The sequence below is a fragment of the Carassius gibelio genome, chromosome A18, assembly GCF_023724105.1.
Source record: "Carassius gibelio isolate Cgi1373 ecotype wild population from Czech Republic chromosome A18, carGib1.2-hapl.c, whole genome shotgun sequence".
Classification (NCBI taxonomy): domain Eukaryota; kingdom Metazoa; phylum Chordata; class Actinopteri; order Cypriniformes; family Cyprinidae; genus Carassius; species Carassius gibelio.
In genome coordinates, this window is record NC_068388.1 from 14,706,231 (window position 1) to 14,724,832 (window position 18,602).

The following is an 18,602-nucleotide window of genomic DNA, read 5'->3' on the forward strand; positions in this document are numbered from 1 at the left end:
TGTAAGTTTTAACAGTGATGTCTCTCTCTGTGTCCTGTCTCGCTGTGGAATCGGGGTGTGTAGGCCGGAGACGGAGAGGTCAGACCGTGTTTCTGCACGATAAAAAAAGAGCTGTGCTGATCGCATGGCGCACAAGCAGGGCTTTCCATCAAACTCACGTACACTGGCAAACACTTACATATATACACAACAACCAGAAGTCCATACCCTCATTCATTGCCAGTGTGTGTGAGGTATGTTGGTACCTTGTTTGATGAAAGCCCTCAGCCATAGACTTTAGTCTCAGGATCATGGCACCCCTTTTCAGCTGGATCTTTAACTCTCGCTGGATCTGAGTTCCATCATCCTGACAGTGATTTTGATTGATGTGCCTCTGATGGATTTTGACTGCTGCAAGTTCTTGCAGACTTGTCTGGTTCCTTTTCTTTCTTTTAGTGCAGCCGTCCGGTTTGATGTTAATGTTTGGTGTTACTGTTTTTTCCCCACAAGCTCTAGTGGTGAAGCTCCCTCACTAGGAGCAAATATACTCATTATCAAAATCAAACCATTACCCATCACTTAATCTTCACAGATTTCAGGGAAATGTATGAGCACATTGGTAATATAGAGAAGGAACATAGCTTTTCCAATAAAGGGAACAGTTCTCATTACATCTCTCATCTAATATTTCCCTCCCTTTGTTTAATTCATTCCAGTTAATGTGTCTTTTGAGTCCATTCTGTTGACAAGTTATTAATTGACATGTTACCCAAACCCAACTCACTTGCTCACTTCCCTAAAAAATGTGTCTCTGTTAGGTGTTAGCTAGCACAATGATACTATTCACTTTGCAGCAGACCGCCTCCTTTGTGCTGTGATATGGACATTACTGTAGCACCGTCTGTTATCTCCTCACCATAGGTGCCCCTCAAAGCCTAGTGTTGTATTAAAGTGTGCTGTGCTGAGGGGTTGGCAAACTTACACTACTAACAATAAGACTGCTGTATGTTTAGCTAACATTTCCTAATAAACTGACTGATAAAACACGCCCTTAAAGCATGGTGTTATTTTCACTCAATGCTAGTTTGATAAATACGGAAGTTTTAAGCGGCCATGCATTATAAATTTTTTTTCCTTTTTGTTTTCTCGTTATAACGACTTAATTTTCTCGTTATCTCGACATAACGAAAGTCGTTTTCTCGTTATAACGACTTATTTTTCTCGTTATCTCAACATAACGAAGTTCGTTTTCTCATTATAACGACTTATTTTTTTCGTTATCTCGACATAACGAAAGTTTGTTTTCTCGTTATAACGACATGACAGTTTTACTGTTGCTATAGTAACGAACTCAACTTTGACAGGCATCTGATGGACAACCATGCAGGCGCTCTTACTGTAGCCTATATTTCAGCAAATTTAGCTTCGCCTAGGTAATAACGTCTATAAATAAAGGCTGATCAATCACTGTTGATTTCTCCAGAGACAGTACAACGAACGTTTTGTTTTTGTAATTAACATGTATAAATGGTAACACCGCGAAATTAGAGCAGCTTGGATTAAACTCACTTTTCATTTTCCCTTTATTTGAAATAAAATTATATATAATTTGTAATTTGTAGTAGTCATTATATGATGTGGCAGATATCATGTTACAAGCTTCTGTTTGAAAAGAGCGTCCATGTGTACGTGTAGTGTGTGTGTGTGTAGAAAAAAACGATTACAACATTATAGAACAAAACTGAATTAAATTAGCCTATGGATTTTACATATCACATTTCTCATCAATATGGTTAACAATAAAGATTAGTAATAAGGAAAAGAAGCACATCAGCCTACATCGTTAAATCCCGTCCTACTGTAGATAAACAGAATACAGTGATGTCAACCTTGGTTTTGATAAGCAGTTATTTTATGACACAGAACGCGTTGGTGAAACTCATGCATCTAGCAGGAACTTAATACACAAAATATTCATATTGATTCAAGCATTTAACATTTATGAATTAATTAAATGTCAGTAATGAAGACTGCACAAATTATAGCGATCACGAGGAAGGTCCGCGTACAGTAAGGTGGATAGTGTACAACACCCCTTCAGTTATATTCAGGTCTATAGTGCCACCTGCTGGCGCAGTTTTGTGACTTCTTAGAGAAAATTAAGTCGTTATAACGAGAAAACGAACTTCGTTATGTTGAGAAAACGAGAAAAAGAAGTCATTATAACGAGAAAACGAACTTCGTTATGTCGAGATAACAAGAAAATTAAGTCGTTATAACGAGAAAACAAGAATAAAAAATATTATAATGCATGGCCGCTTAGAACTTCCGTAGATAAATTTCCCCATGTCCTTCTTAATCTGTAAAACATAGAAAGTAGCCACCATTAACACATTATTTAACAATATAAAAGCTGTAGCTAATCATCAAATATTCAGAAAGCAAGACACTTACAGAAGGGAGATGTTTACAGAGAATTGTTTCTGTATTCACATTATTCACTTAGAAAGCATCCCTTTAAAGACTTTTTCGTCTTTCCTAAAACAAATCCTTATTATTTTCCAAAAACATTATATTTGTGGACCAAACCTGTCCTTCTAATTAAGAGTATCCTTGTGTCAGACTAACTCTACAGAGTTTTTTTTAGGGAGGAGGCTCAGATGTTGAGCGGACCAAGAAGAAGCGCCGAGGGGACCGTTATTCTGTTCAGACCTCACTGATTGTAGCGGCCCTGAAGAAACTGCTTCCCATCGGCCTCAACATGTGCTCTCCTGCAGACCAAGAGCTTATAAACCTAGCCAAGATCCGCTACTCTCTGGTACTTAGCCACATGTTTAGCTGGATAGTTTGATTAGGATGGCTGATTGACTGCCAAACAATAAAAAACTCTTATACTACCTTTCAAAAGATTTGGGGTCAGTTGGATTTGTTCATATTAATTTAAACAATGCAGCAAGGCTGTATTTAACATTGTTTTATTTTAATATATTTAAAAAATTTATTTATTCATGTTTTGGAAAATATGAATCTTCAGCAGTTTTTCCTGCAGTCTTCAGTGTCATATGACTCCATCAGAAATCATTCATATACTGTACTGTATATTATAAATCATATTATAATAAATCTTGAAAACACTGCTGCTTAATATTTTTTTTCTGTGGAAACCATGACCTTTTTTTAAAGATCTTTTGATAGCATTTACTTACCCCAAACCTTTGAAAGATAGTGTGCACTGAATTGTATTATTTTTGTTGGCTCAATGATCATTTGAATGTTACAGAAAGACACAGATGAAGAAGTGAGGGAGTTTCTGCAAAATAACCTGCATCTACAGGGAAAGGTAAGTAAAGTATATTTAGAAGTAAAAAACAACTAAAGTAAAATATAACTGTGATAACGACCCAAGCTGTCCTAAGGAGAGTCAAAATCACGAGAGATAAGTTGGCATGCAAAAAGAGCAGATGTGCAAGCAGATGTGCAAAATGTGCAAACAAATATATATATATATATATATATATATATATATATATATATATATATATATAAAAAATGGTCTGAAACTAGAATTGTCAAGTAAAAAAAATAGTACTTACTCCCCTCCACAGCATTGAGGCTGAAGTTTATTATGCTTACACAGCATCTCCTTAATCTCATTCATGATTTAAGATTCACGATTTTTATTCATCACTTACACGGTTATATAGAGAATATATAACCAGCAGTGAAATGTGAATCAGGTCCGCTACATGGATAGTGACAATTAAAGAATATAATACAGAGGAAAATAACATAAGTATAGGTATGAAAGTATGAAATAAAAGAAAACAATAAAAATTAGATGTATAATGTAGACTTAAATATAGGATAGAAAATAAAATTTGCATGAAAGTATACTGTAGTCTTAAATATTAAGATACACAGGAATGTACAAGAGGTGAATGTGCAAACAGACTGTGACACGGTCAATATGTTAAAATGAGGTAGAGAATGTTGAATATCTTACTGATTATTAAGTGATTATTAAATGGAGACATATCGATGGTAAGAGGCTGGGTTTGAGTTTAGGAGCCTGATGGCCTGGGGGAAGAAACTCCTCCTAAGTCTCTCAGTTTTTGCCATCAGGCTACAGAAGCACTTACCAGATGGCAGCAAAGTGAACAGACAGTTACTAGGGTGGTTGGAGTCCTTGATAAATTTAACAGCTCTGCTTCTGCAGCATTTGAGGTAGATGTCCTGCAGCGAGGGAAGAGCAGACCCTGAGATGCGCTCAGCTAAGCGCACAACTCTCTGCAGGGCTTTACAGTCTTAACTGGAGCTGTTCCCATAACACACTGAGATACACTGAGTCAATACACTTTCTGTGGTCCCTGAATTGAAAGTTTTCAGCATTGCTGTTGAGACCCTGAATTTCCTCAGCTGTCGCAGATGGTACCGTCTTTACCTGGCTTTATTAAACTGTGTTGGAATGTGAGTAGTCCAAGTCAGGTCCTCTGAGATGTTTAGACCAAGGTACTTGAAGCAGCTCACCCTCTCCACAGGGGTCCCGCTGATCATAAGTATAGGGCCAATGCTGTGTCTTCCTGAAGTCAAATATCAGCTCTGTAGTTTTGCTCACATTCAGAGAGAGACAATTGTCCTGGCAACATGATGAAAGATTCTCTACATCATCCAGGTATGCGGTCCCATTATTGCTGTAAATGAGGCCCAGAACCACAATATCATCAGCAAATTTGATAATAGAAGTGGAGTAGTGGGAAGACACGCAGTCATGTGTGTAGAGAGAGTAGAGCAGGGGACTCAGGACACAGTCTTTATTGTTCTTAGGCACAGAGATGATGACATATTTGATGATGACAGGAGGTGGGAACTAGTGATGCGCAGGTCTGCACATCGGAGAGCATAGCACGATGCTCTGTACTCGTTCATGTTCCCTGACAAAAGACCATCATTGTGTTCAACTGCGTTTGTTTACTGCAGCACAGATTGTTCTGTCCACCCACAGTTTCTGATTTGAGATGTCCTTAGATTCCTTATATTCAAGAACTCTTATTTCGTCCACCTCTCTTATTACTACTATTAAATTAAATTCAAATGTATTTATATAGCGCTTTTCACAAGCAGCTTTAAATGCATGTATTACTACTGACAGCCATTTTAAATACACATTTCCCACTCCTACAAATTGGAACATATCATGTTTTTATTAATTAAACTGTTGTCTCACAATATGATTTATACATGAGAAATAGATAAAAGAGTTTATAAAAGTAGATAAATACAACTAATACCATTAAAAAGAGGACAGATACATCAAAACATATCTGCACAAACATTTCCATAAATAAGCTAAAATGAGCACTTCCCCTCAAGTTTTTACCCCACTCAGCTAGATCAGGATATACATACAAGCGAACCCCCTGTTAATATTATAACAATGAACCAGAAACAATAAGAAAACAGTAAAAAGACAACTTTAAGGTCTCTCCATCACAACAAATGTCTGCATGTACACATCTCTGTCTGTCTGTAGGTTGAGGACCCGTCTATGCGCTGGCAGATGAGTCTATATAAAGAGACCTCAGGTAAAGCCGAAGATGCAGATGCACCAGTGAAGGTTGTGAAGCGAGTTCAGGAAGTTTCGGCTGTTCTTTACCACATTGAGCTGGTGAGGCCTGATTGCATGCATACATGAAGTCACACACTCTTTTTCCTCAGTGAAAAGCCATCTATTCTTCCTCTGTGTCTTCCTTTAGATTGAGCATTCATTCAAGTCCAAGAAGATGGTTTGGCACAAGCTTCTGTCAAAACAGCGCCGTAGGGCAGTGGTGGCCTGCTTTAGAATGACACCGCTGTACAACATCCCTAAGTAAGACACGTGTAACCTTCCTTTAATAGTGTTCAAGAGTAAAGTGGGATGCACATGCTTATTTTTCCTTTTATTTCAGGCACCGGGCATCTAATATGTTCCTTGATGGTTACAAGCGCAATTGGATTGGAAATGAGGGCTACTCGTTTGAAGATAAGATGATAGATGACTTATCCGTAAGTCTTCATATCTATTTATGTTCCCTGCTTACACTGGGTTGAGGGGAGTTTGTTCATAGTGTTGTTTTTTGCAGAAAGCATTGGAGCAGGAAGAAGAAGAAGAGGAAGAAACTGAATCTAAGCCAGACCCCCTTCATCAGCTCATCCTTCACTTTAGCCGCACCGCTCTCACCGAGAAAATGTAAGCTAATTGCTCTGTGGTTTGGTGAGTGTGATGTCTTGACACAGTACTCCTTCTTAAGTAAAATCTCAATTATTTACATAGCACTTTATTATACAAATTGCTTTAAAGCAGCTTCACAGAAACAAACAAGAAATAAACAGTTTCAAAATTGATCAATTATGAAATTGCTTTAATTTCAACTGTAAAGCAGCTGGACCGATGACATTTGCAAATATTCAGATCAAATTAGCTCAAAGTTGATTCAGTTTAGTTTAATAACAGTGTTGCAAAGTTCAGATTGAAACTAGCTCCGTGTTAATGTAAGAGCTGAAACTAGTTCAATAACTGTTTCTAAGTTCATCAAATAATAAATTAAATTCATGTATAAAGCATCTCAACAGAAGGCAGTAGTATTATTGCACAGCTCAAGTAATTTCAATCATGATTCAGTTCAGTTTGATGACAGTCAGTGTTGCAAAGTTCATTCATTGTGACATTATTATCCAGCTCAGTTCGTTTAAAAAAAAAAAAATCTCTATTGGATTGATCTCATCCAATAGTGTCAGTGCAGTCAAACTGATCGTATTTCTGACATTTGTCTGACATTTGTTTCATCCCCACCGCAGTAAACTTGAAGTGGATCATCTGTATATGTCATACGCTGATATTATGGCAAAAGTAAGTCATATAGTAAACCAAACATTGAAAACGTTTCGTTCATGTAATGCGAGCCGCTAACCTGACATATCTCTCTGTTCAGAGCTGCCACATTGGTGAGGAGGACGAAGGGGGAGAGGAGGGGGGCGAGGAGCCATCCTTTGAGGTGCGGCAGACAGAGATGGTATGGGGGGGCCTGGGGCTGGGGCCATGGGAGTCAGCGGAGCCAACAGCTACAGCTACAGCTCCTGCCACGCACTGAGTGATCACATCCAGAACACTGCACCCCTCACACTCTATGTCTCTCATCCTTTCAGTTCTTCTCTTTCTCTGTCTCTCCTTTTCTTTTCTCTTTATACCTGTTGTGGACTGATCTGTGCACTCCTTTGCTGGATTCTGAGTCTCTGCCTCTTTAACAGTTTATCGTTGTGTTTATTGCATTACTTGAGCGAGTGCAGAGAGATTGCTGCGCACAAAACAGATGGAAAAAAAAGAACAGAACAAGACATGCTGAACACATCTCAGTTTTGACCAATTCGGCTTCATTTGTAGACCGGCAACAATAACAAGGAAGCTTGTAGAGGTGTGAATAGTTTTTCTAGCACTTTCCCCCCAGCTGGGAGACCAATAATGCAAAATATGTGCAAAATAGGCTGACTCAGCACAAAAAACTGCATTGTTGTTCTCTCAGGGTATTTAGAGTACTGTATTTTTAGCGCTTTTGATGATGGAGTGTGTGTTTGTGTGAGAGATTTAAGTACGAACTCATACACACACTCAACAAATGCCTTAACAGGTCTCTTAATACATTACCAGTCCCACCTCTCCAGAACCCTTTCTTTTCTGAGTTTGTAGGCAGTCGCCTGTAGTTTTCCATTCTGTCTGCATCTTTTGTATCTCACGGCTTTACTGATCAACTAACCCAATGTACGTTTTGACTTTTTCTCCTTCCTGATTTGATTTAAATTCAGAAAATATGTCTTCACCTTCTCACCTGGCCTCAAGATTCAGGTTAAGGGAGCTTCAGTTGCTCCATTCCATAACCTTTAGAGCTGACAACCTCTGCAGCATTTTAAGGAATCGTCAATGTTTGTTTTTTACACATAGTCTGCTCCAAAGAGTATTCAGTATAATTATCCATGTTTTTTAATGTAAAAGTAGGTGTGGACATTAGTAACTTGAATGTTTCCGTGAAGGCTTCCAGTGTCAGATGATTTTAGCTGAAATCTGAAGTCTCACACAGAAAATAGCTTGCTTCCTCATTGCAAAATAAAGATAAGATTTATGGAAAAGTCAGTCCCAAAATTCAGAATTAGAGAAAAAAAATTAAATATACTTGCATTTTATACACTACTACAAAAAAATCTATAAATTATCTCTTCATAATCTCCAACATTTTATACTATTATAGTGTATATATTTGGTATGCAGAAATCATGTGGTAATGGCAGGTTGTAACTAACCTCTCACACTGCGATTCCGGAAAACACACGGGTAATGTGTCCCGGAACCTGGCAAAGTTACTAGCTCCCCAACCTGGGATCGATCCCGGATTCAATCCCGGGACGTGTTTGCGTGCACACAGAAGGCAACCCGGCAATGTTCCTGCAATTTTCAGTGTAAAAGGGGTTATATTTACACTAGTACTCTATTTTGGCGAATTGAATGGCTTATAGGTATAAGTACGTTTCCGTATGATTTGTTTACGCTTAACAATGCATAAAATCTACTGGTGAATCAAATTACCCAGATTAATTTTTGGCCTTGATGGTGTTGCAACAGAAAAACATCATTCTAAGTATGATAAATGTCTAAGTTATCATCTAGTAATCCCCATAATTACGACATGGCATGAATGCTGCATAGTTGTAATATGAGTATTATAGAATGTGGTGAAGGTTTTATGAAGGCTGACAGAATTTTCTGAATTGTGATATGTGATAACCTTGTGTGTCTCCAAAAGTGTGTCTCCATGTCTTTGTTTTGAATTTGAACATTGTCTTTTTTTCTGCACTCACCAAAGACTACAGTAAAAGCCTGCACAGACACACACAAACACACGTTCACAAAGAACACACTTTACATATAATACATCTAAAACCACAGGTAAAACACACACACACGCAATTAATTTCAAAGATAATCTATACAGTATTAAGTTACACATTTTGTAGGACATGGCCTGGCTCTCAGGGTGGGGTGGGAGTGGGTGGGGCTTCATGCTGGGGTTGGGATGCTTGGGTGCTTTTAGGGGTGGGTTCATCTTAAAAGTCAGCCCGCTTGATGCATTTTATGCTACTTGTATAATCCTTTTTGTCAACAGGGTATCATCACACCCAAATTTCATATGGGTCACTTCAATAAATGTTCAACTCTACAGAGTGAAAGTGAAAGTGAAGTGACATTCAGCCAAGTATGGTGACCCATACTCAGAATTTGTGCTCTGCATTTAACCCATCCAAAATGCACACACACAGAGCAGTGAACACACACACACACACACACACACTGTGAGCACACACCCAGAGCAGTGGGCAGCCATTTATGCTGCAGCGCCCAGGGAGCAGTTGGGGGTTTGATGCCTTGCTCAAGGGCACCTCAGTCGTGGTATTGAAGGTGGAGAAAGAACTGTTCATGCACTACCCCCACCCACAATTCCGTCCGGCCCAAGACTAGAACTCACAATCCTTCGATTGGGAGTCCGACCCTATAACCATTAGGCCACGACTTCCCAGTTCAGTTTCTTCCATTTATTGTGAGATATATTATTGTTGTGAATATACCAAAACCAATATGCTACATATAATGTAATATCTTAAGTAGTTTCTAAATAATTAAAAATGAATAACATTAATAAACTCAGACAAATATTCACAATACAATAACTTCTTAAAAGTAGCTAATACTGCAGTGTAGACAGATGCTTTTAGTTTTGTTTTTCACTGGGGCTTTTTTAAATAAAAATAAATATTTTATACACTACCATTGAAAAGTTTGGAGTCAGTAAATAAAAAATAAATAAATAAATAGTGCTGGGCAATGATTAATCGCAATTAATCGCATCCAAAATAAACGTTTTTGTTTACATAATGTATGTGTGTGTACTGTGTATATATATTATATATATGCATGTGTATACATAGTAAATAAACAAAGCACACACACATATATTATGTAAAAAACTTTTATTTTGGATGAGTTGCCCAGTGCTACATAAATTATACTTTTAATCAGCTATTTTATTCACATTAAATTGATCGACCTGTAAAGAGATCTACAGTGTTAAGAAGATTTGCATTTCAATTAAATGCTTTTCTTCTGAACATTCTATTCATCATACAATGCTGAAAAAAAAAACTCAGTTTCCCCAAAAATGTTTATCTACACATTGAGCAGCAAAACTGCTTAGTGTTTCAACACTGATAATGGCAACTAAGAAACTAATGATTTCTGAAGGATCACGTGACGGTCAATACTGGAGTAATGTCAGGATTGGTCTGTCTTTGTTGTGTTTCTCCCTCATGTGCCCTTATTTGGTCATTCCTGTTTCTGTCCCGTTGTCTCTTAATTAGTCATTCTGTTCACCTGTGTTCCTCCCAATTGCCTTGTTAAGTCATGTATTAAAGGGGTCATGTGATGCTATTTTAAAGATCAATATTTTGTTTATTTAGTATAACAGAACATGTTGACATGCTTTATTGTTAAAAAATACAGTATTTACAAATATTGTACATTACTGTAGGTCCTCTATGCTCTGTCTCTCTCAAACGCGTCGTTTTCTACAAAGTCCCTCCTTCCAACAAGCACAGTCTGCTCTGATAGGCCAACTCACCCAGTGCATTGTGATTGGTCGGACACTGCAAGCACTCGTTGGAAATGTAATGCCCCTTTCCATAATCGCAAGCTTCATCTTTCAAAATAAATTTAAAGACAGTCAGTGATGTCCTTAGTTTTACCATCAGTTCAAGCCTGAAAGGGGAACAGAGTCGCGTGACAGACAGTGATGAAGCTCGTATGTGTTTGCAGTACACAAGCCATGGACGGTTAAGACAGCTGACTCCACTGTGTGACCCTGTCTCGCTCTCTCTTTCACACATGCACATACATACACACAAATCTGACATGCAAAACTCTGCATTTGAAGATTCAATAGCAAATACTTAAACTAATAACAGAACATACTTAGTCAGAAATGCCTCCTTAAATGCATCTCTTTCGGAAAGGCCAAGTAAAGTGCTTTTGCTTTCGTATAGATACACACATCATCTCCCTGACATGGCTAATTCAACACTAACTATGATAAGGTTACTGAAACCACGCCTTCTTTCTGTTCGTGAACATTTGAGTGGCATTACGCAAATATTTCCATATAGTGACGTAGACGTGGGGGCGTGATAGAATGAGCCATTTTAGGGGGGCGTGGCAGAGTCTTAACTCTGATAAAGAATATCTCTTTGGATTTGAGAATTTAGCCTTTGCAACTTTACAGATCTTCTTCATGCGATTTTAAATCGCATCATATGACCCCTTTAAGTTCCAGTCGTGTCTACCAGTTGTGTCTGTGTATCTTCCTTCTCTTCCCTGTGTGTTGGATTTAATAAATGACAGTTTCATTTATCCACGGCTCCTTCGTTCCTCTCAGCAGTATATTGTGTCAAAAGACCCGACCAAAACAGTTAATTCTGCGTGTTTTCCCCTCTGTTACTCTGTACTACCGCCCCGTCGACTGTGCTGGAGGGAAGCAATCATCCAGTGTCTGGAGAGTGTCTTCTCTCAATCCAGAACACGGCCAGACCCAGTGCCCAGCCCACTATCTCCCCAATGCACGGAGCTCAAGCCCCAGCCCACCACTGCCTGAGTGCCAGAGCCCGTTGTGACCAACAAGCCATCGCATAGGAGTGTGACAGAGCTGAGGATTGCCACGGAGTCAGAGCCTCACAGATCATCAGACCAGTTGCGAGAGCCGGTTACAATTCCCACCACGAGGGAGAAAAGCTGTGGACAGAGAGATTATGAAGAGGAGCTCCGCCTCCTGCACCCTGGCTGAGGGTAAGCTGAAAAGGGAGAATTTTGGGAGAATACAAACCAGAAGAAAATTGAATTGACTTGTTTACCAACTTGCCCCCTTTGCTATCTCCACTGGCAGTGAACTCTGTCTCTCCCATTCCTGAGTTTAGCCCAGAGAAAGTTCCTGTTCCCATGTCTTGCTCAGAGAAGGCTCCTGTTCCCCTCAGGGCTGGTACCAAGTTGCTCACAAGTTGGTCCCAAGTTAAGCCCGGATGCTCACAAAGGCACGCCCACCCACCCTCTCCTACTTCCTCCACCGCTGTCGTCTGGCAGCCCCTCTGCATTAACCCAGCAGCTCCACCATGGCACATAGCTCTCTTCTCTCTGCAGTGGCCCATCAGTCCACTGGCTCCACTGGGTTTCCTCGTCTGTCTGGCTCCACCTTGGTCTGTCGTCGACCATCCTTCACCTCGTCCCTCTGGTTCTGTCAAGCTCCTCCATCCCTTTGGCTCCTCCTCGACACTCTGTTGCTCCAGCTCCACTGCAGCCTTTTGGATCCCCGCCTCCACCTTGGTCTCTGGAGCCATCTGCTCTGCCACCGATGGTTGGCACCCTGGAGTCCTCAGCCCTTCCTCCTCCATGGCTCTTCCCCCCGTTGGCTCCACCGTGGTTCGCCATTATGGCTGTAGCCTGGGTCCCATGTGGCGCCACATGCGCCAAGTGCCTTCTGTCATCTCCCTGGCTCCTTTCTCCATCAGATCCACCCTGGCTTCTTCTGTTTAACTCCTTGTCTCCTCCCTCCATCGTCACCTCACTGGATTCTGTCTGCCGGCCCCCTCCCGGGTGTCTGTTCTCTTCCTGAGCCTCCTCCCAGTTCCTACCCGTCATTCTCTCTGTTGGTTCTACGGCATGAGGATACACCTTTCAGGAGGGAGGCAAAATGTCAGGATTGGACTGTCTTTGTAGTGTTTCTCCCTCATGTATTTGGTCATTCTGTGCTTCTGTCCTCATTTTCTCGTAATTAGTTATTTTGTTCACCTGTGTTCTTCCCAATTGCTTTGTTAAGCCATGTATTTATTTCCAGTCTGTGCATTCCTCCTTTGTCGTGCCTACCCGTTGTGTGTCTTCCTTCCCTTCCAAGTATGGATTTACCCTGTGTGTTGAATTTAATAACTGACAGTTTTGTTTATCCACAGCTGCTTCATTCCCTCCGGCAATGTATCATGACAAGTTGTTGAAAAGAATAAATTGCATCTATTAAATTTGTGTTTTTACTGTATTTTTATAAATGCAGCTTTGTTAATCGTATGGGACTTCCTTCAACAATTCTAACAATTTTTATTATTATTTTTGCTGAATGGTGACTTTTGAATGGTAGTGTATGTTTGATAATTGAACAAAGTTAAATATGTTACAGTTTTGCGGAAATATTTATTTTAATTTTAAATATCGTATTTAAAAATGTACTATTAGTTATACAGTGAAACCGTTAAAACTAAGGGAAGAGCCAGTATTATCATACAGATGTGCCTCACTGCTTAGGGAGAGCAGGTCTGCTTGCTGTAGTCTAACGTTTGTGCCAGTCAGCAAATGTGAACAGCTCCAATAACGGACACATGACTAATAGCACTTGTGTTTTGGATGAGAAAGAGTGTGTAAGATGTATGTAGATGAATGAAGAAAAACAAAAAACAAAAGTGACAATTAAGAAGTAAAAACACTTTTTCATGAATAATTTTAATACAAGACATTTTCTCAGGTATTCAGGGAGAAACCATATATATAATGTATAAATTATAGAAAAATGCAAAACAAATTGCATATTCAGGATACAGGACATTGTTTGGTGTATGAGCGAGTGTGTGCATGTGTGTTGGATGGTCGTGGGGCAGGGATATTTAAAACTGGGCATCACCCTGACTGGACTGTTTATTTCCATCTAACAGGAGAAGGAAATGGAAAAGCAGAGGCTTCTTTACCAGCAGTCCCGTCTACATGACCGTGGAGCGGCAGAAATGGTTCTGCAGATGATCAGTGCTTGCAAAGGTGCACACACAATCACTCACGAACACGTGCATTTGGATTATAATAAAAACAAAAAGTAAATCTTTTTAGTTTTGCCTATTTTTAGTAACTATTCTTTTTTAAATAAATGCTGTTCTTCATCAAAGAATCCTGAAAAAAATCATCACAGTTTCCACAAAAGTATTAAGTATTAAGTATAAAACTGTTTTCAACAACATAATAATAAGAAATATTTTGGTAACAATTTCTGTGAAGCCCATATTTATGTCATAATAAATTGTAAGAGTATTCTTAAGGCATTGTAATGAATGCATAATGTATTATAAAAAAACAACAACAACTTTATAGTATGTTGTATCATCTCATGAGTAATCATAACAACAGTTTTAATGCATTATAATATTTACTTATTTGTGGTTATAGCTTTTTAGATTATGTTGATTTATAATACACAGTGAACACAATGCATCCACTTAACTAACAATGGATTATATTTCCCATAGTTATAATGTATTATAAATATCATATCTTGCCATTGTCAACGTGCTACTTTACTTAAAGCAGACAAAGACCGCTTATAAATAATAACAACAACAATAAACATAAAAATGATATTTTCTTCTTAAACAGCCATAAGGTCAGATATCAGTTCATGAATCAGTTCATGAATATATTATTGAATATTTTTATCTTAATTGTAATATCAATAAGATAGTAAGATGCTGTACAGATGAATCATGTCAATATATAAGACTTAGAATCCATTATTAATTAAGTGGATTTAACATTGTGTTTATTGCATATTATAAATAATCATAAAATGTATAACCACAAATATGTAAGTTTTATAATGTATTATAATTATTATTATAATTATGAATCAACATATTTTACTCTTTTTTTTTTAAATAATGCATTATGCATTCATTATAATGCCTTAAGAAAACCCTTATAATGTGTTATAAATATGGGCTTCATAGAAAGTGTTACCTTAGTGGTTTTAGTTTTGTAGTTTCTTATAGTATGGCTGATCTTTCTAGAAAATACCCTTACCAGTTTGACTAACAATCACACAAGCTTTGGTCAAACAAAATTCTGTCTCTTCTAATGTGTTGTTTTAGGTGAAACGGGAGCCATGGTGTCCTCTACTCTCAAACTTGGCATCTCCATCCTCAATGGTGGCAACAGTGATGTTCAGCAGGTCAGCTGATAGCACTCTCTCTATTAGTACAAATAATGTACCTGTGTCATTTCAAATGAAGTTACCGTGCTAAGCTTAAGACATGGATGTTTTTAGAAATAATAGCATGAACAGATTAACTCGATGCAACATTGACAAAATTGTCTTGATGTCTTGTGACAGAGGATGTTGGACTATCTGAAAGACAAGAAAGATGTAGGCTTCTTCCTCAGCCTACAGGCTCTCATGCAAACATGCAGGTACATGGCCATCACTTTATTTTACTTTATTGTTAACTTTGAATATATATATATGTTATTTCTTTGATAATTATGTTGAACTTTACCAATATTTGCAACAAAGAGTGTCTTCTATAGCCGTGCCTATGGGTAGATGTATAATAGTGGTTTGTTTGTTGACAGTGTTCTGGACCTGAATGCATTTGAGAGACAGAATAAGGCCGAAGGTCTCGGGATGGTATCAGAGGAGGGCTCAAGTAAGTCTAACCCTACTCATACCCCAGACCATCACATAGCTTTTTTTTTTTTTAATAGGTTTTTTTTTTTTTTTTTTTTTTTGCATTTTGTATCTTACGGTTTAATTGTTTCGAAATGTATAGATTGAGACCTATTCACACCACTTTCTTATTTTTCAGCATGGAAAATTCTAAACATTCACAAGAAGATTTAAATGAGAAAAGGTGTATAAACTCTGCTGAGTCATCTTGTATGACATAGTATGATTCTTTTTTCCTTTGGTGTGTTATCGTAGGAAAGCTGGTGTAAACAAGCCTTATAAGAAATTGCATAGGTTAAATTAAATGTTCTTATTTTCATAAATACAGTAACATATTTTCACAACTATTGCATAGATTGCGTAGAAATTTTATAAATATACATTTCCTAATCCGTATTTTTGTCTTATTTTTAGTCATAAATATTGAATAGGATAATTAGACTTGTTTTCAGAAAATATATATTTTGAAGTTTATTTTTCTTAGCCAATCTGCATTTTTTTTTTTTTTACTTGTTTTATGCATAAATCAAACAGAAATTAAATGAGGTGCATGTTAAAAATTAATTTATAATTGGCAATAAGATAAATTAATATGACTCAATATATATTTCTGGAAAACAAGTGTTAATATTTTGCTTGTTTAGATTTTATTTTTATTTTTTACCACAGAACTGAAAAAATATTGTTTACGGAAATAACTTTTTGCAGTTTGGTACTTTATCATGTGAATGTATTACTCATTTTTGGGCCCACAGGAGACATTTCCACTCTGTATGTGTAAGACTTAATGTGCATTATCTTTGTTAGTGTATCTGTTTGTGTTAGTCTGTTATATTCCCCATGCCAGAAGCCTACAATCTTACAGTGTCCAACTCACTGCCTCTCTCTTTCTCCCTACCACCATCGCTCCATCCCCAACCTCCCCGTATATGCCTCTCCTCTTCTTTTTTCCCCTTCTTGTTTTTCAGACATCAAGCTAGAACGTGGTAAATAATCTTGTCTCTATTTAATCATCATCACTCCTTCTTTCCTTCTGTCCCTTCTCCTCCTGTCTTCCTCCTTTTTTCAGATTTATATTGTGAAGATCTCCTCTCGTTGGCGTGTAGTTTACCTATATTTCATTTCATGCTCAAGGGAACTTAAAAGAGAACTCTTCAGTCATTGAAAAGGTTTTGGGGCAGCCAACTCCTTTACGATTAGACAGATTCCTCATGATGAAACTATGTTATACAATTCTAATGATACTTTTACTGGATGCTGTTTTCAGATAAGTTTTCTATTACGGTTTAGTCAGCAATGGCTGTAAAGTCTCTTTGTGCTTTGCCCTTGAGTGCTGTCACAGATCTGCTGTAACTCCAACATTCATTGACTGATTGAGAGGAAAGACATTTGTCCTTTCTTTTCTGATCAGTTTTCTCTGAGGAGATCACAGAGAACTGTGGGGACCAGTGTCACCAAAATCATGAAATGATTTGCAGATACAGATATCTCCTTTATCCCCAGAAATGAGCCATCTAATATTATTTGAACCATTCCCTAAAATAATAAGCTGCCATGTTTACTTGAGAAGGACAAAAGCATCTGAAATGGTATAGTATAGTATCGAAATGATCTAGTTTTTAGTCTGCAGAGCATTTGTAAAGTCCCAAGTCGTAGTATGTTGAAATGAGTATTCCAAAGGTAAGAATAAAAACTACAAACATGCATGAAAAGAGTAGATAATTTTAGGGTATAATATACATAGATTAATTGGGACACAGCATATTTCAACAACAAGCTAGCTAATAGTATTCGACATGTTTCTCTTTCTCACTAGTATTTCAAGGTCAGGGTAACCTTAGCCTGAGATTAGCTTTTCAAAATATATCAAACATGTTCTGATAAATAACTAAATAATTATAAGACATGCGCACATGCATCAAATACGCAAAAGCAACCATGTTGAGTTGTGAATTGTGTGGCAGGTGAATCGTTTTCTGCAGTAAACATATTCCTACTTGCAAAAATGAGCAAATATCACATGGGTCATTTTTTTGTGTGTAAAATAGATGTCGAAATACAAAAGCTGTGTTGGTTATAAAGTAAGAAACAAGATGTTTAATGAATACCTGGAATAGTAAATGTTAAAATACATTTCTTTCAAAGATTCAGCAAAGAAACGCTCAGCTATGATTAAAATGACATAGGAAGTGAATACGGGTCATTTTAGACCCACGCTGTGCATTAGAAGGATAGCGATATTCCACCATACCACCATCTGTTAATAAAAAATAATAAGAAGAAGAAGAAGAAGAAAATATTTTGGAACTTGCGATTTTTTTTCAAGTATTGCTCTTTGGAACATTTTTACAAGTTTCTAAGTATTAATTTAAAAAAGATTTTCACGAATCTGACCCTTAGTGAATGCTTAGAAATATAGAACCCCATTGAAGTCATCAAATTTAGAATATTTTATTGAAAGCATTTCAAATTTAAACAGGCCTACAAATAAATGGAAGTAACTGTAACTGAAAGCTAAAATAACAACTCACAGATTTAACATTCATTAATGCTTTATAGTCATGTAACTTGACTTATATCCCACTAGCCATGGCGTCCTAAAACTAGATGGCCAAAATGTAATGCATGATTTTAATGACAAAACAATAGTATTTTTATTCAATATTATAATTGAATTAAATTGTACTGTAATTATCAATACATTTGCAGAAGTTATTTATCTATATTGTGTTTTAAATAACATAGGAGTGCACTCATTTTTTTAAATTCTAATTTCTATTTATTTATTTTGGGGTGATTTGAAGATTTGTGACACCTGTTATAAAATGTTTTAATTGTGTTTTTCTTTTAAGCTAACCTCATTTCCAGATGCTTACTCTCAGACTGATATACTTTATATTGGGTACTAAACCTGTGTGAAGTGTATTTTATGTATTACTTCCCATTTCTTGACATCTTTGTTTGTATCTTATACAGAAAAAAACGCTTAATTAGAAGATTATCCATTTTTCTCCTCACAGTGTTAATTTA

The 18,602-nt window shown here is 37.4% G+C and overlaps 1 protein-coding gene across 8 annotated transcripts in view; it reads left to right on the forward strand.

The window, feature by feature from the left end:
* Positions 1-18,602, forward strand: part of LOC127934027 (ryanodine receptor 1) — a 115,214-nt gene that overhangs the window by 80,062 nt on the left and 16,550 nt on the right. For 2 of the 8 annotated variants that reach the window (XM_052531197.1, XM_052531199.1), the window contains exons 73-85: positions 2,627-2,797; positions 3,260-3,319; positions 5,510-5,644; positions 5,733-5,845; positions 5,925-6,021; positions 6,099-6,205; positions 6,814-6,865; positions 6,948-7,028; positions 13,798-13,897; positions 14,998-15,077; positions 15,240-15,316; positions 15,479-15,552; positions 16,541-16,558. In XM_052531197.1, the coding sequence (XP_052387157.1) occupies positions 2,627-2,797; positions 3,260-3,319; positions 5,510-5,644; positions 5,733-5,845; positions 5,925-6,021; positions 6,099-6,205; positions 6,814-6,865; positions 6,948-7,028; positions 13,798-13,897; positions 14,998-15,077; positions 15,240-15,316; positions 15,479-15,552; positions 16,541-16,558 (1,165 nt within the window). Of the gene's footprint in view, positions 1-63; positions 79-2,626; positions 2,798-3,259; positions 3,320-5,509; positions 5,645-5,732; positions 5,846-5,924; positions 6,022-6,098; positions 6,206-6,813; positions 6,866-6,947; positions 7,029-13,797; positions 13,898-14,997; positions 15,078-15,239; positions 15,317-15,478; positions 15,553-16,540; positions 16,559-18,602 lie in introns of all 8 variants that reach the window. The other 6 variants (XM_052531198.1, XM_052531203.1, XM_052531196.1 and 3 more) reach the window with 5 other exon arrangements.